This window comes from Quercus suber, unplaced genomic scaffold (assembly GCF_002906115.3).
Source record: "Quercus suber isolate HL8 unplaced genomic scaffold, Cork oak 2.0 scaffold_183, whole genome shotgun sequence".
NCBI classification, from domain to species: Eukaryota; Viridiplantae; Streptophyta; class Magnoliopsida; order Fagales; family Fagaceae; genus Quercus; species Quercus suber.
The window spans coordinates 1,026,488-1,049,289 of NW_027069641.1; the positions used below are offsets into that span (position 1 = coordinate 1,026,488).

General features: G+C 35.3%; 1 protein-coding gene and 3 pseudogenes across 1 annotated transcript in view; all 4 read right to left on the minus strand.

Moving 5' to 3' along the window:
- Positions 1-1,518, minus strand: part of LOC112020012 (probable pectinesterase/pectinesterase inhibitor 12) — a 9,413-nt pseudogene extending 7,895 nt beyond the window's left edge.
- Positions 1,519-10,327: 8,809 nt separating this feature from the next.
- On the minus strand, positions 10,328-12,935 carry LOC112019993 (probable pectinesterase/pectinesterase inhibitor 12; annotated as a pseudogene).
- Positions 12,936-13,854: 919 nt separating this feature from the next.
- LOC112019982 (probable pectinesterase/pectinesterase inhibitor 12) lies at positions 13,855-17,520 on the minus strand (annotated as a pseudogene).
- Positions 17,521-17,874: 354 nt separating this feature from the next.
- LOC112019971 (probable pectinesterase/pectinesterase inhibitor 12) overlaps positions 17,875-22,802 on the minus strand; it is a 7,964-nt gene continuing 3,036 nt past the window's right edge. Inside the window, exons 3-5 of the mRNA XM_024052531.2 lie at positions 21,553-21,622; positions 19,509-20,363; positions 17,875-18,563 (exon numbers count right to left, since the gene is read on the minus strand). Coding sequence (XP_023908299.2) covers positions 17,875-18,563; positions 19,509-20,363; positions 21,553-21,622 — 1,614 coding nt within the window. The remainder of the gene's footprint in view (positions 18,564-19,508; positions 20,364-21,552; positions 21,623-22,802) is intronic.

Below are 22,802 nucleotides of genomic sequence, written 5' to 3' on the forward strand. Positions count from 1 at the left end.
GTTTGGTGTTGAAGCACGAAGCCAGCTTCCAAACTCTTAATCCCCAACTTTCAAACTGCCTCTACTCTTTTCCCACAACAGACATTCTCTGTCGCTGTGCGTCAACGGATCTCGTGGTGGTCGTCGTTTGTCGTGGAGGTGCACGGATCTCGTGGTGGTCGCCGTTTGTCACGGAGGAGCATGAATCTTGTGAGGTCAGGCGAAGATTGCTGAAACCACCGCTGATGAAGCTACTGTTTGAGTTCTTTATTTTTTTTTTTTTGGGTTCATTTCCTCTTAATAGTTTTTGTTTTTGGGTATTTCATGTTTGAGGATTCATGTAAGAATCGGTCCATAAATGGAGTTTTGTTTCCTCTATTTTTTATGTTTATTTATTGTTTATTGTCTAAAAATCTCATTTCAGTAAGACTGATGCTTCAATGTTGATTGATTTGTATTTGTATTTGTGTTGCTGTTGCTGTGTTGCCGTGTATTTGTGTTGTTGATGTTTGTGTTTGTGCTTGTATTTTTTTTTTTTTTGGTTGGGCCACGAATTGGGCCCAATCCCTAAACGGGGCTCGCGGGGCCCATGAGCCCGGCTGGGGCGGGTCCGGGCCCCGGAAAAAAACCCGGTACCCTAAACGGGCCGGGTCCGGGCCACGGATTTTGCCCCACGGGTCGGGTTCGGGTATGGAAAAACCCGGCCCGAACCCGACCCGTTGCCATTCCTACATAAATTTCATACCTTTCGAAACAGAGTGTCTAATCCTTGATTTTCACTAACAGCCTTAGACCACTGCATCCACCCAAATGTAGGACTCCATGTGGACAGTTTGAGAGTACATCCTCCATGTCCTTCCTAAGTAGCTTAATTTTCACACTGCTAGAATTAGAAAATAAATCGTCTAAAGCCAAAATTGAGAATTTTGAATGGAGATTCCAGTGTCCTCATTTGGGCTATCACGAGACTATGTTTGTGATAATGTGAATTGGCTTGAAGTGCATTCTAAAAATAATGTTACTCTCTTGAAATACCACCACTGCATTCCTAAATATGTGTTAACGTGTATAATATATTGTGGGCTTTAGGCCCAGTTAGGTTACTTGTATAACACACATATTCACTTGTACTACACACATATTTACTTGTACTGCACACATATGCCTCTTATATAAAGGCATCTATGTATATTCTTTCATCAAGAAATACAATACAATTGCATTCAGTATTTCTAACATGGTATCAGAGCCACTACTCTGACATTTTCTTAGCAGTCTTGTTCTTATTGGTGTTACTCCACTCTTAACATCGCTTCCGCCATCACAACAGTCGCCGCAGCCTTTCGTCGTTGAACCTCTGACTTCTTCCAGCCATTCTCTTCGAGTTTTGGACTTGCAGCCACTATCGTTAAGGAGTGCAACACTGCACAGATCACTGCACTTGTCATCCCGCCGCCAATATTGCTCCAATCCCATTTCAGAGGTATCACTGAGATCGTCTTGAAACGGTCTACCTGTCGGTGAAAGCCTCGCACTCATCGGAGACAGCACGCGCCCTCACGTGCCGCCAGAAGTTTCTGCGACAGAGATCCACGTGTCGCCATGCGCCGTCAGACATACTCACGCGCTGCCACGTGCCAGTTTACACCTGCTGATGTCATCAGTGATGTCATACTGCCACGTCACCTAGGGCTGACGTCATCATTCACTCCTCTGCTGACGCCACCCACCAAGCAGCTGACGTCATCGTTGACCGACTGTTGACCAGCGTTGACTTTGACAGTTGACTTTTCTTTAGAGTTGACTTTTTACAGTCTAGGTGCTCCTTACCCAGTTTTTCGCGTAGATTTCATTTTTGCAGTCTGTGTTTGCATATTTTGCTTCCAAATGAAGAATAAGGACAGGTCTTCTTCTTATTGCAATAATCATCGCAGCCAATCCATCAAACGTTTTTGCAAATTTTGCAAACGTTTTGGCCACAATATTGAGACTTGCTACCGTCGCAACAAATCGGCTATTTTAATTGTTGATGCTATTGTTGCTAATACTGAGAGTGACCAGCCAATGACTCTCATCTCTGCACAGTCTAAGTCTTCAGGATCTACTTTCTCCATTTCCAGAGATGACCTTATAAATATCATCGCCAATGTCATTCGTATGGTTGGTAATGCATCTTATTCCTCTTCTCTCTCAGCTTTATCTGGTATGTCTCCTACCCCTTGACTTATGGATTCTACTTGTTGCAATCACATGACACCTCACTCGTCCTTATTTTCTGACCTTAAACCTGTACCACACCCTCTTAATATTCGCACAGCAAATGGTTCCACAATGTCTGGTCATAATATAGTTTCAGTTTCAACCTCCAACCTCTCGGTTCCTATAGTTTTTAATGTTCCTGACCTTTTTTATAATTTATTTTCTGTGGGACAATTAGCTGAGTTGGATTATCGCATTACCTTTGATTATTCTGGGTGCATTGTGCAAGATTCTAGGACAGGACAGGAGCTTAGGACCGGTCCCAGAGTTGGGCGTATGTTTCCTGTGGATAACCTTCGTCTTCCACTTGTTGCTCCTGTTTCTATTGCTGCAGCTGCTACAGTTTCTTCCACTCCTTCCCTTGCACTTTGGCATGCTCGACTTGGTCACGCATCTTCCTCTCGGGTACAACAATTGGCTTCTAGAGGTTTGTTAGGTTCAGTGTCTACAGAAAATTTTGATTGTGTTTCATGTCAGTTAGGAAAACAACCAGCTTTGCCTTTCAATACTAGTGAATCAATATCAACTGATATCTTTGACCTTATTCATTCTGATGTTTGGGGGCTGTCCTCTGTCTCTAGTATTGGTGGGTCTAGATATTTTGTTGTCTTTGTTGATGATTACTCTTGCTATAGCTGGATTTTTAATATGAAACATTGTTCTGAAGTATTGGAAGTATATTCTAATTCTGCAAAACATGGTTGAAACTCAGTTTTCCAGACGTATCAAAATTTTTCGATTTGATAATGCTCTTGAATATACTCAATATGCTTTCCAAGCTATTTTGCATTCATATGGCACTGTTCATCAACTAACTTGTCCAGGTACCTCTCAGCAAAATGGTAGAGCCGAATGAAAACTTCGTCATATTCTTGACACTGTTCGTGCTCTCCTTCTCTCTGCCAAAGTTCCTGCTCCTTTTTGGGGTGAAGCTTCTCTTCATGTTGTTCATACTATTAATCGCATTCCGAGTCCTGTTATCTAAAATCAAACTCCATATAAGCGCCTTTTTGGGTCACCTCCAGACTATCACCACTTTCACTCCTTCGATTCTGCTTGTTTCGTTTTTCTTTAGCCACATGAATATAACAAACTTGAGCCTTGGTTAAGGCTTTGTTGTTTTCTTGGTTATGGCGAAATTCAAAAGGGGTATAGGTGTTATGATCCTGTCTCTCATTGTCTTCGTATCTCCCGCAATGTTGTCCTTTGGGAACATCAACTTTTTGTCGAGCTCTCTCATTTCAGTGTTTTCCTGTCTTCCTCATCTATCTTAGATCTTTTTCCAGATGAGGCACATATTCCTTATATAGCTGCTCTTGATTTTCCTGTAGTTGCTCCTGATTCTGTTACTGTAGACTTCTCTGTCCAACTACCAGATATCACTAATCCCTTTCCTAGTTCACCCTTTAATGAACAGGTGGAAGATGAACAGGTTGAAGACGAGCTACCCAACCCCAATCCTGAGCTTGGGTCTCCTACTCCTGCTCTGCCTGAAGATCTTGCACAAGACATTCCACCTCATCATTCAACTCAGTTAAGATCTATTCTTACACATTTACTTGACTATCACTGTTACACTGCCTTTGCTACACTACACGAGTCTCACACCTATCGTGAGGCTTCCACTGACCTTTTATGGCAAATTGCAATGAAAGAGGAACTTGATGCATTATCTAAAAACCATACTTGGGATTTGGTGACACTTCCTCCTAGGAAATCTGTAGTTGGTTGTAAGTGGATCTACAAGATTAAGACTCGCTCTGATGGGTCCATTGAGCGCTACAAAACTCATCTTATTGCAAAAGGTTTTACACAAGAGTATGAGATTGATTATGAAGAGACCTTTGCTCCGGTTGTTCGTATCTCATCAGTTTGTACCCTTTTAATTGTTGCTGCTGCCAGTAAATGGGACTTCTTTCAGATGGATGTTAAAAATGCATTCCTTAATGGGGATTTAAGTGAAGAAGTGTATATGCAACCTCCTCCTGGTCTCTCTGTTGACTCAAACAAAGTTTGTCACCTTCGACGTGCACTTTATGGCCTTAAACAAGCACCACGAGCTTGGTTTGCCAAATTCAGCTCCACCATCTCTTGCTTGGGTTACATGACCAATCACTATGATTCTGCATTATTTCTTCGTCGTATTGACAAAGACATTATTTTACTTCTCCTATATGTGGATGATATGATCATAATTAGTGATGATCTCAGTGGCATTCAAGAACTCAAGACTTTTCTCAGTCAGCAGTTTGAGATGAAAGATCTTGGACATCTCAGCTACTTCTTGGGCCTTGAAATCACTCATTCTACAGATGGACTTTATATTACTCAAGCCAAGTATGCCTCTGAACTCTTGTCTCGAGCTGGACTCACTGATAGCAAGACTGTTAACACTCTAGTTGAGCTTAATGCGCATCTAACTCCCTCAGGGGGAAAACCATTGTCTAATCTCTCTCTTTACAGACGCTTGGTTGGTAGTTTAGTTTATCTCACCGTCACTCGTCCAGACATTTCCTATGCTATTCACCAGATGAGCTAGTATCTGTCTGCACCACGATCAACTCACTATGCTGCTATTCTACGCATTCTTCGATACCTAAAGGGCACTCTCTTCTATGGTATTTTCTACTCTGCTCAGTCTTCTCTTATTCTCTGTGCATTTTCTGATGCTGATTGGGTAAGAGATCCCACTGATTGCAGGTCCACCACTGGTTATTGCTTTCTTCTTGGTTCTTCTTTGATTTTTTGGCGAAGTAAGAAACAAACTCATGTGGCCCGCTCCAATATTGAAGCAGAATATCGTGCCCTTGTTGATACCACATCTGAGCTCCTTTGACTACGATGGCTTCTCAAAGACTTAGGTGTGTCTACATCCTCTGCTACTCCTCTTTATTGTGACAACCAGAGTGCTATTCATATTGCTCACAATGATGTCTTCCATGAACGGACTAAACACATCAAGATCGATTGTCATTTTATCCATTTTCATCTTATCCATGGTGCTCTCAAGCTGATCTCAGTCTCCTCTAAAGATCAACTTGCAGATATCTTCACTAAGTCACATCCTAAGGGACGCCTTTGTACTTTGGTTGACAACCTCAAGCTGGTCTCACATCTACCTTGAGTTTGAGGGGAGCTGTTAACGTGTATAATATATTGTGGGCTTTAGGCCCAGTTAGGTTACTTGTATAACACACATATTTACTTGTACTGCACACATATGCATTTAATATAAAGGCACCTATGTACATTCTTTCATCAAGAAATACAATACGATTGCATTCAATATTTCTAACAATATGAAATCTATAATCTCTCATATGTTACACTCTTGTTAGAATTGTCAAAAAGAATTTTGGTAACCATTAATGGATCACCCAAAGAAAGTAACTAAGTCTACATTTACTCTTAAGGCATCTGCTTGATGTTTCTATGCTCCAGCCATGTTCTCAATACGTATGTCTTGGGCTAGAACGCCATCACCAAACACAGTTGAAGTTTCATTTATTATATTACTAGCTAATAAGTAAAGAATAAAATGAAATGTAAATGAATGTGATTAGTGTCCCTTGAATAATATATAAATACCAAAAGATTAGGGGTTAAATAGATATTCAGTGTAAAGGTTAAGGACCAAATTTATAATTTACGTTTCAATGCTAGGCCAAGTAGTACGAAAATTACTCTAGATTATTTAAGTTTGTTTAGTTATATACGAGCCAAAATGGGCAAATGCCCCTTTCACACAAAAAAATCCAGCAAAATGCCTCATGTCTAAAACTAATTAAGGAAATGCCCCTATTTTGAGACTCAATTTTCTAAAAATCGAGTTTCAAATGTAAAACTCGATTTTTGAAACATCGAGTTATAGCGAACATGAACTTAAGAATTTTTTTTTTTTTTTTGGAACTCGAGTTCGATGAACTCGAGTACCATGTGAAGTACTTGAGTTCATGGAACTTGAGTTCCACTTGCTTTTTTTCAAGTAACTCGAGTTCCATGAGCTCGAGTACTTCATATGGTACTCGAGTTTAAAATTGAAAATCGACTTTTAGAAAATCGAAAACAATGACATTTCCTTAATTAGTTTGAGAAAAATGACATTTTGCTAGATTTTTTTTGTGTGAAAGGGACATTTGCCCATTTTTGGCTGTTATATATGTCACATTTCATGAGAGGATGTCTTATTGCAACCTTAAATACTCAATAAAAGGTCTTCAATCTATAATGTCCACAGATTTCATTCCTATTCATGGTGTCACAATGCACAACTTTATGTAGAAATTCGTAAAAAAAATTTATTAAAATATTACTCACGCGTTTCAATCAAAAAAACAAAAACGAAAACAAAAGAAATTACTCATGTATTAAAAGGGCCCATGATTATTCAGAGATTTTATGGCAATCCTTTCACCTCTTCAACTGTTGTACCAACATCCATGATTAATGACGAAGGGAGTTCAAGGGTTGTATCCTCTCCCCTCTTTAGCCACTACAAATTCCCTTAGACTTGTAGTCTCAAGGAAATGTGATTCTCTATCCCAGCCTTGGTTAGTATATGGCGGAACAAGCTATAGTGGATATGGTGGGAATAAAGCAAAGAACTGAAGTCGATTGATATCTCAGATCTAGAGACGAAGAAAAGCCTCCATAAAACCGAAAGTTTCAGTTACTGTTGCACTGAAATGTTAACGATCACTTTGTTGTTTATTTAATTTATTTATCTGCTTCTTTACCCCATTTGGAGGTTTATTTTATCAGAATTCAGGAGTGATGGGTGGCATGGGCGGCTCCACATTAAGCTCAGGGGGTTCAAATGAACCCCCTGAACTAGCCCCAAAAATATATATTGTAATGTAATTTTTTTTTTGACCCCTCAAATAAAATAAAAATTTGAACACTCTAACTCTAAAATTTTGTTAAACACAATTGAAATAAGTTTGAATTTGATGCTCTTAACAATATCTTGCCTTTTTAAACACACAAAAAAGTCCAAAAACAAACTAATTTGATCTATTTTTTTTTTTTAAAAGAAAAGCCCAACAACAAAAGTATAAATTTGTTAATCTTAATTCTTAAACTTTATAAAAAGCTCATTTAGATCTTAAAAATTTTGAAATCAATCAATCAAATGGGAGATCAGTGGATGAATAATTGTTTGGCTATGTACATTGAAAAAAAATATAACTGATAGAATTGATAATAAAGATATCATGTAACGATTTCAATATATGTAATCTCAAAGAAGGTAATCGTAAAACTTCTTGCATTTGGGTGTTTTTTTTTTTATTTTTTTTTATTTTTTATAATGCCAATATATTCAACTTCATTTTTGTTTTAGATTTTATATAATTTATGTTTCTCATTGCACCCCTAGAAAATAATCCTAGAGCTGCCATTGGGGTGGCTGACTGGAAACTCCCGGCTTTGGAACAGTCAAGTCTCCTTTTCAAACGTAAGTGGGACTCTTGCAGTATACATGGGTAACTTAGCACCCAAAATTATTGGGTCCGGCTCCTAAAACACAATGATATAGTTTATATTCTTTTTATATTTACAGTGAATCTCACCATTAGGTTAATTAGTTGGATTCAGATCCTTTTATATTTTTATTTTATTTTTGGAGGCACATGACTAGATAGGTTTCTTTAGGTGGAATAGAAGGATTTCCTCCCTCTATAGCACATCATTTAAACAAATTTAAATGATTTTGTCGTACTTGATTCTTACTATGTCCTGAACGACATTGCGTTCGTATTTTGGGCTTGCAAATTTGCTTTGACAATGTGTGTTGGCTATAGAAGCTAACATGTGTTTGATGCGTGTATAACACTATGGGGGTGTATGTGAATGAATATTTATTTATATCTTTATTTTTAAAGAGTTATCACTAATCATTAAGATTCTAAGGTGTGATTGGTCACTTAAGTCTAATCAAATTTATTTTATATATTTAACTAAGAAAACCCTAAGGCTCTTAAGCTAAACTAGAAAATAAAATAATGTCTCAAACTATAAATCAAGATTCAAAAGTTTGGTTATGTCTGGAGTAGGTGTTAGGTAGCCCACAACGCTTATTTTAAAATGATAATACCTAATTTAAAGAATAATTAAAATAACTAGCGTTTGGTTTTAAAAAAAGAAAAAAAAAAAAAAAAGAATGATATGCATGCATGTACATGCGCAATGATACAATAGTAAAGTCTATCCTAGAATGACATGTAATCTATCTTAAGATGACATAAAAATGAAGTGTAATATATGTGAGAATGACATATAATCTATTCCAACAATAATTTATCCTTGAAAAGGAAGTGCATGATTATCATTAATCTTAAATTTATATGTTTCATACAAATTCCCAAATTAGGGTTACTTCCATGTATCTTCTCTTCTAAAAAGGTTACGCCCATGAGTTACTACACAAATATGTGTGAAAGCACCATAGTTTGCTTAAGGCTTCTAATGAACTGACCACTAATATATTCTAAAATATTTCAAATTGTTCTGAAATAACCAACACGATTTAGACTCCGCACATATTTTAATCAAAAATTGAATTTATGCATGAGACAATCACCAATGTTTTCAATGGTGAATGGATATCAAATTTTGGGCACTGTATAACTCACGATTTCAGAATTGAAATTGTAAAATAGACTAACAATTTCAAACTTGTGCAACCGCACAAATGTGTAATAGATTTTACCTATTTAATTTATAAAAGATATCAATGTGTGTGTAAGAGTAACATAGTTTGTTAACCAAAAAAAAGAAAAAAGAAAAAAAAGAAAGTAACATAGTTTGCTGTGAATCTAGTACATCCACGCATGCAGGCACTGTTAACTGGCTTTGATTGTAAAACAGTAACAGTGTGTTTGGAAACGGTGAGTGAAAATGAAGAGAAAAGAAGGGAAAATGATGGAAGAAATTTCCATTCCGCTGTTTGGTTGTACAAGAGAGAAGAAAAATAAATGAGGTGAAATGATTCTTTTTCTGTGGGGCCCACTGTTTTGGTATCAACCTAATTTGGGCAGAAATAGAAGGAAGGGAGATTACTAATTTTATAAGACCCACCACTTTATAGTACTATAAAATGACTAATATATTCTTAATACTTTCAAGAAATTACGAGTGTTGAAATATATTAATTTCTCTATCATTAGTAGTGGCATAAAAGTAAAAGTATGCATTTTTCTTTTCTCTTTATTTTGCAAACCAAACAAAAGAAAGAATGCTCACATTTTCTTCTTTTCTTTCTTTCCTATATTCAAACACACCAAGTGAAATATTTTCTTTTCTCTTTCCTTTCTCATTCCCCTTCCCTTATTCTTTTCCTTTCTCTTTCCTTTCCTTATATCTACATCCAAACATAATGTAAAGTCAAGAGTCAAAGACGCGTTAAAAGGGGAGCGCGAAACAGCAGGTGTATCTTCCCCTTGGATATTTTATAAGAAGACAAAAATACCTGCCCTAATCTGCTGGTCGTAACTCATAATTGTGTCCTACATTGATTTTTGCATTTGGAATTATATCATACGTAAAAATATCAAGGGTAAGCACTTAATTGAGCACATAATAATGACGAAAATTGCTAAACGTTTTTTGAGATAAAAGTAATAAAGATAAGCCCTCCACAAGCCATATATATGGTTTGTTTTTTGTATTTTCCCACCCACTACATACCATCTTGAAAACATGTTGGGAATTACATCAAATTCTAAACTTTAAGCTCCGCTACAATGCATTAGAGAGTAGGAGTTCAAACTTCAAATCATTAAGAAGTAATATATAATCCAATCCTTGCAGCACATGATTATTTTCATCGGATAATTATTACTTTAAATAAACAATAAAATATAAAATGTACATTGTAAGCAAATATTAGCCACATTGGAAGAATCCATTTGCTTACAATAAAAGGGGAAGGGGGACTTGATCACAAGAGAATACCTGAGTTACAAGATTTTTAATAAATAAAGTACCATTATATGAGACATAGCTATTACAATATCTAATTAGCTATCTTTGAAAAAGTGAAATTATTTTGGCCATTTGATCCACGTGAAAGAGGAAAAAAAAAATTAACCTAAAAATCACATGGAATTATATTGGAAGCCAACCATTCAACACCAGTAATGAACTCTGAAACTGTGAAATTAATTGCATCATAAGAATTCATTATGGGATACCCTGGCCAAGTAACTCTATCATCCGTTGATGAGCCAGGTCCACAATTATTATACTCCCCATAGTACAAAGTGTCTAATTCTTGATCATCATCATCATCAGACCATTGCCTCCACCCAGCTGGGTCAATAAAGTTGCCAATGTAGGATTCTAGGTAGACTGTCCGAGAGTACATCCTTTTTGGCCTTCCTAGGTAGCTTTTCACATTGGTAGAATTATAGTCCAAATCATTTGTAGTAGCAACAATTGAACAATTTTGGAAGGAGATTCTAGTGTACTCATTTGGGCTATCACGAGATTGTGCTGTAACAACTGTGAATTGATTAGACATTGGCATTTTGGAAATAATGGTACAAGCTTCAAATACAACTGTTGCATTCCCAAATATGAAATCTATAGTGCCCCATATGTCACACTCTTGGTAGAATTGGCGAAATGAATGGACGTACAATGTATTCTTGTAACCAATGATGGAGCACTTGTGCAAAGCAACAAAGTCCGCATTTACTCTCAAGGGAACTGCTTGTTGTTTCTCTACTCCAGCCTTGTTCTCGATATGAAAGCCTTGTTCTCGATATGAATGCCTTGTGCCAAAAAACCTTCGCCAAGCACCGCTGAAGTTCAATTTATTAAATATTATAATTAGTTACAAGGTATTAAAAATAAAAAAAAATAAAAAAAAAATAAAAAAAAAAAGAGAAAAATTCTTAACTTAGTACTAATTTTATCACTAAAGCTAATAAATTAATGTGGCATGAAATATGAGTGGTAAAACTTCAATAACATATAAATAAGTGTTTGAGTTGCTTTTTTTTTAGAGATGTGGATGCCACAAATTTTATTACATAACTTATATTTTTGTTACATAGCCTTTACAAATTGATATCAACAATCACAAAAAAAGAAATTCAAGGCACTTATTTATTATGATTTTTTTTTATCTACTAATAATATTCATTACTATATCAATCTGTATAATTTACGCAGTAAAATTTATTATATGTTTAGAATTTTCTATGTGTAATATTCATTTATAGTAAAATTTTTAGTATTCATAACATCAATTAATTACTTAAGTATATACCAACAAATTAAATTATATTTAGTGCTCAAACATAAAATTTCGAGCATTGTAACTTAATTGCATATTTTGATGTTTCAACAAATACAAATATGCCCAAGGTTCAAATCTTCTTCCTGAACCATTGAATTATAAAAATAAAAAATAAAACTGAGTTAATAAGAAGGTATATTTCATGACTATCTATTCTGATTTATGTATTTTGCCTTACAAGTACAACTTACAAGATTAATTACATAGAAAGGAGTCTGGGAAGGACATTAATTATTCGATATACAAAAGTAAAACAAAAGGCATGCATGCAATGCAATTGAATCAATTAGCCAACCATACCAAGAGTTGCAGATCCGAAAATGGCCCAGCCATCGCCCACGCTTCTATTACCAGTAATTTTAGTGACCTCAGCTCCTTCTCCAAGCAGAACAATGTTGGTCTTGTAACTTGGGATTACCACATTTTCCTCATAAATCCCTTGTTTCACATAGATGTGTGTTCTATCATTGCTATTGTTTGGAGCAAAGTTGATAGCATCAGTGATGGTGGTGAAGTTTCCAGTTCCATCAGCAGCCACAGTCAGCAGCACCTTGCTCGGGTCATATTCACTCTCCAACATCCGTGTCCGGCTCTCTAATTTCTTTGAAATCCATGTAGGAACACCCACGTCCACTAGGTGCCTATTATTTTGGCTGCGTTGGCTAATATTTTGGGGGAATTGGCTAGACAGAATTGAAAGAGAATTGCTCACGTGCTTGTTCGTTTTAGTTATGGAATTTAGTAGGGCTGGCTTCAAAGGACCTGAAGCTGAATCGAGCGATTCCAAGCATGTGATCTTGCTTGTGAGTGCTGCGCTAAGGTAAGCTCTTGTATCGGCTAGTTTGCGTTCATTAATGGTTGCATCATTGATTCGGGACACTGATCTTTGTAAAGAAGACAAGGTGATTTGGTGCAATTCGGTGCAGTCCTGGATGGTTCCTCTTTTTTTTTCGATGATATTATTTGAGTATGTGGCCTTAGAGAGCAGATCGGAAAGCTTTTTGAACTCGTATATTGCGGTTTTAAAGGTGTAAACGAGGTAGTAGGCAGTGTTGTTTGGACTGGTATTAATTGGGACATCATTGATGGAGGGTTCCAATGCCTCAAAGCAGACATCTGGGTATGGTGTGGTTTTGCAGATCGATTTTATGTACCTGTAGCACAAATATTCGGAATAGTGCACAGGAGTTATGGAAGAAGAAGGAGGAGGAAAAGAAGGAGAAGGAGAAGGAGATGGAGATGGGCATGGAGAAGAATAAGAAGAGGAAGAGGAAGAGGAAGAGGAAGAACAGGAAGAATTGGAAGGAGAAGAGCTGAGAGCCCATATTCTTGTTAAGCTGAGCGCAGAGTGGAGCAAAAGAAGTTTCAAAATATTGGAGGTGGAGGAAGCCATCAAAGTTTGATGAGATAAAAGTAAAAATAAAGACCGACAGAGATTAAAAAGGCCTAATTGGTGATATAAATAATGCCATTGTGATCATTAAGTCAAGTTAATTGCTTGCTTTCTATTAGAATTTGATTACACAGTCTTTGACAACAGCAGTTAATAACAGCGGAGAGATTAAGTACTTGCCACAGTCACTGATGCACAGAAATGTGTAACGATTGATATCACTTTTTCAGGAGTGATGGGTGGAAGACTGGAAACTACCTCTTTGGAGCAATGAAGTCTTCTTTAGGATAAAAATGCATGTGGGAGCACTGTTCTTGGTTTTCCCCCCTTATATGGGTAAAAAATAAGAGGCTAAGAGCACTGTGAAAAAGACAAGAGAAAAGCACGAGAATAGATAGTTTTTGCATGGAATAGAAGTATTCTCTCTTTCAAGCCAGGGAAAATACTAGCTAGGACACATTATTTATCATTTTATTTCATGTATTTAACAATCTAGATGCATGATAGCAAGAGTAGTCGAGAGTTATTGAAATATCAAGAGTTTGGGTTTATTAATGTGTAAAGTGTTGTGGGCTTTAGGCTCAACGAGATTACTTGTATAGCACTCATTCTTATACTACACTCTTAGTTATACTGCACTCATATGCCTCTTATATAAAGACACTCATGTATATTATTTCAGAGTGAGAAATACAATACAATTATTCAGTATTTGTAACATGGTATTAGAGCCACCTTCTTATGGCCATGGTTTTCTATCCTTGCAGTGTATTTAAGAGCAATTTTTGTCTTCCTCGATGTTTTTTGCTGTGTTCATCTTCTTTGGCTTCTTATTGTTTCCGTCAAAACTCTTCGGTAGTCATACTACCGTTAGAAGTCGCATCAACATTGCAAGACTATTGCATTCCTCAAACTACCGTCATAGAGCCACAATTGAACAATTCTGGAAGGAGATTCCAGTGTACTCATCTATGCTACCATGAGAGTGTGCTGTATTAACTGTGAATTGACTAGACATTGGCATTTTGGAAATAATGGTATAAGATTGAAAGTAAAATTGCTGCATTCCCAATTATGAAATCTATAGTACCGCATATGTCACACTCTCGGTAGAATTGAAGAAATGAATGGACGTACAATGTATTCTCGTAACCAATGATAGAGCACATGTACAAAGCTACAAAGTCCGCATTTATTCTCAAGGCAACTGCTTGTTGTTTCTCTACTCCAGCCTTGTTCTCAATATGAATGCCTTGTGCCTAAAAGCCTTCGCCAAGCACCGCTGAAGTTCAATTTATTAAATATTACTAATTAGTTACAAGGTATTAAAAAAAAAAACAAAAAAAAACAAAAAAAAAATAAAAGAAAAAACAACAACAACAACAACGAAGAAAAATTCTTAACTTAGTACTAATTTTTTCACTAAAGCTTATAAATTAATGTGGCATGAAATATGAGTGGCACCACTTCAATAACATATAAATAAGTGTTTGAGTTTCTTTTTTTTAGAGATGTTAGGGATGCCACAAATTTTATTACATAACTTATATTTTTGTCACATAGCGTTTACGAATTGATATCAACAATCACAAAAAAGCAATTCAAGGCACTTATTTATTATGATTTTTAAATCTACTAATAACATTTGTTTACTACATCAATTTGTATAATATAAGTAGTAAAATTTATAATATGTTTCGAATTTTCCATTTTTTTTTAGGTAACGTCTCCGTATGTAATATTCATTTACAGTAAAAATTTTAGTATTCATAACATCAATTAATTACTTAAGTATATACCAACAAATTAAATTATATTTAGTGCTCGAACATAAAATTTCGAGCATTGTAGCTTAATTGCATTTTTTGATGTTTCAACAAATAAAAATATGCCCAAGGTTCAAATCTTCTTCCTGAACCATTGAATTATAAAAATCAAAAATAAAACTGAGTTAATAAGAAGGTACTATTTCATGAATATCTATTCTGATTTATGTGTTTTGCCTTACAAGTACAACTTACAAGATTAATTAAATACAAAGGAGTCTGGGAAGGACATTAATTATTCGATATACAAAAGTAAAACAAAAGGCATGCATGCAATGCAATTGAATCAACTAGCCAAACATACCAAGAGTTGCAGATCTGAAAATGGTCCAGCCATCGCCCACGCTTCTAATTTCTTTGAAATCCATGTCAGAACATCCACAGCCATGAGGTGCCTATTATTTAGGCCGTCTTGGCTACTATTTTGGCCGTTTTGGCTAGACAGAATTGAAAGAGAATTACTTACATGCTTGTAAGTGTTATTTATGGATTTCAGAAGGGCTGGCTTCAAAGGACCTGAAGCTGAATCGAGGGATTCCAAGCATGTGATCTTGTTGGTGAGTGCTGCGCTAAGGTAAAATCTTGCATCGGCTACTTGCCCTTCATTTAAGGCTGCATCATTGATTCGGGACACTGATCTTTGTAAAGAAGAGAAGGTGATTTGGTTGAGTTCCGTGCAGTCCTGGATGGTCCCTCTTTGTTTTTCTATGATACTTTTTGGGTCTTTGGCCTCAGATAGCACAATGGAAATCTTTCAGACGCGTTTATTGCGGTTTTGAGGGTGAAAACGATGTTGTAGGCGGTGTTGTTTGGACTGCTATCATTTGGTATATCTTTGATAGCGAGTTCCAATGTGTCAAGGCAGATATCTGAATGTGGTGTGGTTTTGCAGATAGATTTTATGTAAGAAAATTCCTGAGAAGTTGTGGAAGAAGAAGAAGAAGAAAAAGAAGAGTTGAGAGCCCATGTTCTTGACAAGCTGAGTGCAGAGAGGACATGGGCGGCTCCACATTAAGCTCAGGGGGTTCAAATGAACCCCCTGAACTAGCCCCAAAAATATATATTGTAATGTAATTTTTTTATTTTTTTTACCCCTCAAATAAAATAAAAATTTGAACACTCTAACTCTAAAATTTTGTTAAACACAATTAAAATAAGTTTGAATCTGATGCTCTTAACAATATCTTGCCTTTTTAAACACACAAAAAAGTCCAATAACAAACTAATTTGATCTAATTTTTTTTTTTTTTTTTAAAAGCCCAACAACAAAAGTATAAATTTGTTAATCTTAATTCTTAAACTTTATAAAAAGCTCATTTAGATCTTAAAAAATTTGAAATCAATCAATCAAATGGGAGATCAGTGGATGAATAATTGTTTGGCTATGTACATTGAAAAAAAATGTAACTGATAGAATTGATAATAAAGATATCATGTAACGATTTCAATATATGAAATTTCAAAGAAGGTAATCGTAAAACTTCTTGCATTTGGGTTTTTTTTTTTTTTTTTAATGCCAATATATTCAACTTCATTTTTGTTTTAGATTTTATATAATTTATGTTTCTCATTGCACCCCTAGAAAATAATCCTAGAGCCGCCATTGAGAGAGCCGCCATTGAGAGAGGAGAAAAAGAAGTATCAGAATATTGGAGGTGGAGGAAGCCATAAAGTTTGTTGAGAAAAACTGAAGTGAAGACCGATCGAATTACATTATATAGACTTTGACAGCACCGGGTAGTAATATGACAATGCTATGAACTCCTATATTTTTTAAATTTTACGGGAAATCATTGGAGAGATTGAATACTTGGAACCTGGAAAATGTTAACGATCACTTTGTTGTTTTATTAATTTATTTGTCTACTTTTCCCCATTTGGAGGTTTATTTGATCAGAATTCAGGAGTGATGGGTGGAAGACCGGAAACTCCAGCTTTGGAGCAGTCAAGTCTCCTATCAGAGACAAAATGCAAGGGAGACAAATGTGAGTGGGACTCTTGCAGCATACATAGGTATTTTGGTAATTTTTAAATTTTTTAGCATATTTGTTTTTTTTTAGGTTTATGGGTGTTTTGGTAATTTTAAAGAATTTTAAGAGTATTTTAGACATTTTTAAGTTTTAGGAACATTTCAGTAATTTTGATTATTGGGTAATTGGGTGGATTAGAGTTTACCCTTGATAATGGGCTAAGTTGAGTTGGGTTTGGATTAAAAGTAATTAGTTAAATAGATAATAAATAGATAAATAAATTTTATGTATTTAACCCAATTATTCCCACTCAAAACCCACTAATTTAGCACTAGACATAAACAACACATATAAGACTTTGCACATATCTTCTTAGAAATTGATTTGCAAGAGCCCAATCACCAATGCTTTTACATCTAGTACATCCATGCATGCAGAAACTGACTGTTGTATAGCTTTGGTTGTAAAAGTCAAGAGTCAAGAAGCGTTAAAAGAGAGAGCGCGAATCACCAGCAGTTTTGAGTAGTCTTTCGCTTGGATATCTAAAAAGAAGACAAAAAAACCTGCCCAAATCTGCTGGTCACAACTGTATCCTACACTGATTTTTGCATTTGGAATTGTATCATACGTAATAATATCAAGGGTAAGTAATTAATTAGGCAGATACTATAGTCTATAGACGAGAAGTTTTAAACGTTTTCTCTGATAAAAGTATAGATAAAACCTCCACAAACCATATGGCTGGTTTCTTGTATCAATGTGTATATTCCCCGAGCCACTACATACCATCATGAAAGTAACAAGTGATGCAAATAAGTTGGGAATCACATTAAATTCCTAACGTATAGACTTTTAACATATATAGCATCAGAGAATAGGAGTTCAAACTTTGAACTTCAAATCATTAGGAAGCGGTATATAATGCAATCCTTGCATCAATTACCTTTTTTTTAAAAAAAAAAAAAAAAAAACCAACAACAACAACAACAACAACAAAATAGGGAGGGGATTTGAATAGAAGATGTCACTAAGTTAAAAGACTCTTGAAAAATAAAATACCATTACATGAGATTTATTACTAGGTCTAATTAGCTACATTTGAGGTTATTTTTACCATAAAAAAGGAAGACAAATCCATTTAATTTACCCGAAATTTTCAAGGAATGGGACTTTTAATTTTTTCAACCAGTCAACACCCGAAATGAACTCGGCCATGGTGAAATTAAATGCATCAAACAAAACCATTATGTGATGCCCTGACCAAGTCATTCTGTCATCTGTTGATGAGCCAGGTCCTTTATTATCATACTCCCCATAATACAGAGTGTTTAATCCTTGATTATTACCATTGGACCATTGCGTCCATCTAGCTGGGTCAATAAAGTTATCAATGTAGGATAGTAGGTAGACTGTCCGAGAGTACGTCCTCCATGGCCTACCTAGGTAGCTTTTTACACTAGAGCACAAATCCTTTTTAGCTAAAATATTACAATTCTGGAAAGAGATTCCAGTTGTCTCATCCGGGCTATTACGAGATTGTGCTGTGATGACCGTGAATTGGCCAGACATTGGCATTCTTGAAAAAATGTCACACAATTGAAATACAACTGCTGCATTCCCAAATATGAAATCTATCGTGCCCCTTATGTCACATTCTTGGTAGAATTGTCGAAAGGAATGGACATACAATGTATCCTTGGAACCAATGATGGAGCATTTGTACAATGCAACAAAGTCTGCATTTACTCTCAAAGCAACAACTTGATGTTTCTCTCTTCCAGCTTTGTTCTCGATACATATGTCTTGAGCGAAAAAGCCTTCTCCAGACACCGCTGCAATTCAATTTATTATACATTAATAATTAGTTACAAATAAAAGAAAAAGGAAACTTAGAAAAATTCTTAACTTAGTTCTAATTTTATCACAAAAACCTATGAACTAATGTGACTTGATATATGAATGGTGTCACTTTAACAACAAATAAAGAAGTGTCTAAATTGTTTTTTTAGATATGCTAGGGGTGCGACAAATTCTACTATATAATTCTTATAAATTGATGTCACCAATCACACACACAGAGAAAAAAAAAAAAAAAAGCAATTTTGTGGGTTCTAGTTAGGTTAACTGATAAAGTCTCTAATAGATGAATAAGAGATTTGAGGTTCAATCATTGTCTACACCAAAAACTTATTGGTGTCTTAGTCTAAGGATAAAGAGCTATCATCAGAAGTGAATAACATAAGTTGAAACTCTTTCCAAAAAAAAAAAAAAAGCAATTCAAGGCATTCATTTATTATGTTTTTAAAATTCAATAATAAAATTTGTTACTATATCAATTATGTAGTAAAATTTATAATTTTTTCCCTTTTTTTTTTTTTTTTTGGTTTTATGTGACGCCTTGTAATATTCATGCAGTAAAATTTCTAATATCCCTAATATCAATTAAATACTTAACTATATCCCAGCAAATTAAAGTTTATTTAGTGCTCAAACTTAAAATTTAGAATATTGTAACTTAATTGGCATTTTTTGGTATTCCAACAAACATGCCTAAGGTTCAAATCTCTCATCCATAATTATTTTATTAAAAAAACAAAAACTTAATTAACAAAAGGGCACTATTTCATGAATATGTATTGTGCCTCACGAGTACAACTTACACGATTAAAAAAAAAAGGTTAATTAGTTAGGGAAGGACACAAATTATATATATATATATATATAAGTAAAACAAAAGGCATGCTTGCAATGAAATTGATGAAATTAGCTAAACATACCAAGAGTTGCAGATCTGAAAGTGGTCCAGCCATCGCCCACGCTTCTGTTACCAGTAATTTTAGTGACATCAGCTCCGTCTCCACGCAGAAAAATGTTTGGCTTGTAACTTGGTATTACCACATTTTCCGAATAATTCCCTTGTTTCACATAGATAAGTGTTCTATCATTGCTATTGTTTGGAGCACAGTTGATAGCATCAGTGATGGTTGTGAATTTTCCAGTTCCATCAGCAGCCACATGGAGCACCTTGCTCGGGTCATATTCACTCTCCAACATCCGAGTCCGGCTCTCTAATTTCTTTGAAATCCATGTTGGAACACCCACGTCCACGAGGTGCATATTATTTGGGCTGTGTTGGCTAATATTTTGGGGGAATTGGCTAGACAGAATTGAAAGAGAATTGCTCACGTGCTTGTAGGTGTTAGTTATGGAATTCAGTATGGCTGGCTTCAAAGGACCTGAAGCTGAATCGAGCGATTCCAAGCATGTGATCTTGTTTGTGAGTGCTGCGCTAAGGTAAGCTCTTGTATCGGCTACTTTGCGTTCATTAATGGGTGCATCATTGATTCGGGACACTGATCTTTGTAAAGAAGACAAGGTGATTTGGTGCAATTCGGTGCAGTCCTGGATGGTTCCTCTTTGTTTTTCAATGATATTATTAGAGTGTGTGGCGTCAGAGAACAGATTGGAAAGCTTTTTGAACTCGTTTATTGCGGTTTTCAAGGTGTGAACGAGGTAGTAGGCAGTGTTTTTTGGACTGGTATCAATTGGGATATCGTTGATGGAGGGTTCCAATGACTCAAAGCAGACATCTGGGTATGGTGTGGTTTTGCAGATCGATTTTATGTAACTGAAGCACAAATATTCGAAATAGTGCACAAGAGTTATGGAAGAAGAAGGAGGGGAAGAAGAAGGAGGAGAAGAAGAAGGAGAAGGAGATGGAGATGGAGAAGGAGAAGGAGAAGGGGAAGGGGAAGGAGATGGACATGGAGAATAATAAGAAGAGGAAGAGGAAGAAGAACAAGAAGAATAGGAAGGAGAAGAGCTGAGAGCCCAGAGAGGAGCAAAAGAAGTTTCAAAATATTGGAGGTGGAGGTCCTGGAGGAAGCCATCAAAGTTTGATGAGATAAAAGTAAAAATAAAGACCGACAGAGATTAAAAAGGCCTAATTGGTGAGATAAATAATGCCATTGTGATCATTAAGTCAAGTTAATTGCGTGCTTTTTGTTAGAATTTGATTACACAGACTTTGACAACAGCAGTTAATAACAGTGGAGAGATTGAGTACTTGCCACTGTCACTGATGCACAGAAATGTGTAACGATCACTTTTTCAGGAGTGATGGGTGGAAGACTGGAAACTACCTCTTTGGAGCAATGAGGTCTTCTTTAGGATAAAAATGCATGTGGGAGCGCTGTTCTTCGTTTTCCCCCCTTATATGGGTAAGAAATAAGAGGCCAAGAGCACTGTGAAAAAGAGAAAAGAAAAGCACGAGAATAGATAGTTTTTGCATGGAATAGAAGGATTCTCTCTTTCAAGCCAGGGAAAATACACATTATTTATCATTTTATTTCATGTATTTAACAATCTAGATGCATGATAGCAAGAGTATTGGAGATTTATTGAAATATCAAGAGTTTGGGTTAAAAGTTTTGTAATTCAATTGGTTAGCATATTCTAGTAAATGTTTTTAGAGTTCAATTCCTATTGTTTAAAAATGTTGATTATAAACAAAGAAAAAAAGAAAAAGAAAAAAGTACTGTATTACGTAATATCGCTCTTTTTGAATTATGACTTTTTTTTTTTTTTCCTAATAATGAATGATTTAGATTATGTCCTTTTATCAATCAACCAAAAAAAAATAAATAAATAAATAAAACCCACATCACAACGTTGTTAAAGTGAACAAATCTAACAAATTGAAATAAAATTATAAAAAAAAAAGGGACAATTTTCATTTGTACACATAATTAGAGGGGTTCTCGAGGGTTTGGAGCTGAAACGAGTTCAACTAGCACTTCTACTTGCTTTATCATTCATTGTGATTGTTATTGGTGGTGTTGCTTAATTTACTGTTACTGTTGTTATTGTTGTTGCTTTCATTGTCATGGTTCTAGTTTTCACCTTCTAAATCAGCCTCTATTAGTGAACACGATTGAAAATTCAAGGTTATTGAAGGTTAGCTCAACAAGTCTATTATTGAAGGTTATTGCAATTCAAGCAATACTCACATGACTTTACATATATGTAGTAAGCCTGAGCACTTAAGCCCTCTAAACATCAACATGAAAATGCAAAACTTGTCTTACGCCTTCAAAGTTACTTGTTGCTACAAGCTGATTTGCCAACCACAAAATTGATCTCTAGGTCACTCTAAGGTTATGTTTGGTAATAGTTTTAGATTTCTATTTTCAAAAATTGATTTTTGGGAATATAAAGAAAAAACAATTTTCTTGTATTTTTGAAATAAAAAACATGTTTGGTTAGTTGAAATTAAAATGATAATTTTTTGAAGAAAAAAATAGAAAATACTAAAATATGTTCTTACTAGGATTTGTACTCTAATACTAACTCATTAAATGAGACAAATTTATTAAATTAAATGCATTTTTTCATTGCCTTTTAAAAATTAGAAACTGAAAGCAATTGTTGAGGAAAAATTTTTCACATCACATGGCTTCATTTTATTGGCGACCCACACCACGTCAACACTATCATGGATTTTGGAAAAATCTCTTCTAAAGTCTAAAATAGCCCATATTTACACAAAAAGATGTCAAACCCCATAGTTCAACCTCATAGCACATCATCTCATTTTTTGGCTCATGATCCAAACTCATGAGTCTCATTGGAGGAATTTTGGGAGTCGTGATTTGGAGGACCAAGAAGTATGTTTAGTAAAACTCCAGTGGTTAAAAGTTGATAAAGAAAAACATGTTACTTGGCATGTCTTTCCCAATTCTTTAAACTCTGACGGGTCAGTGTGCAATAGGTAACATTTGGTAAATCTCTCATATCACATAACACTTAAAATGATAAAACTCCCCATGCTCTTTACATAAAAATTAATGTTCATCATATAGGGTCCATTTGGATAGTACTTATTGTTGCTGAAAGTTGATAAAAACTGATTGTTGCTGAAAACACTGTAGCAAAATAATTTTTAAATGTGTGAATAGTGTTGTGGGACCCACTTTTAATATTAAATATTGCGTGAACAGTGCGTGAACAGTGAATTTTGTCCCCCAAAGTCAAAAAAGCCGGCCAAAAAAAGAAAAAAAAAAAAAAAAAAA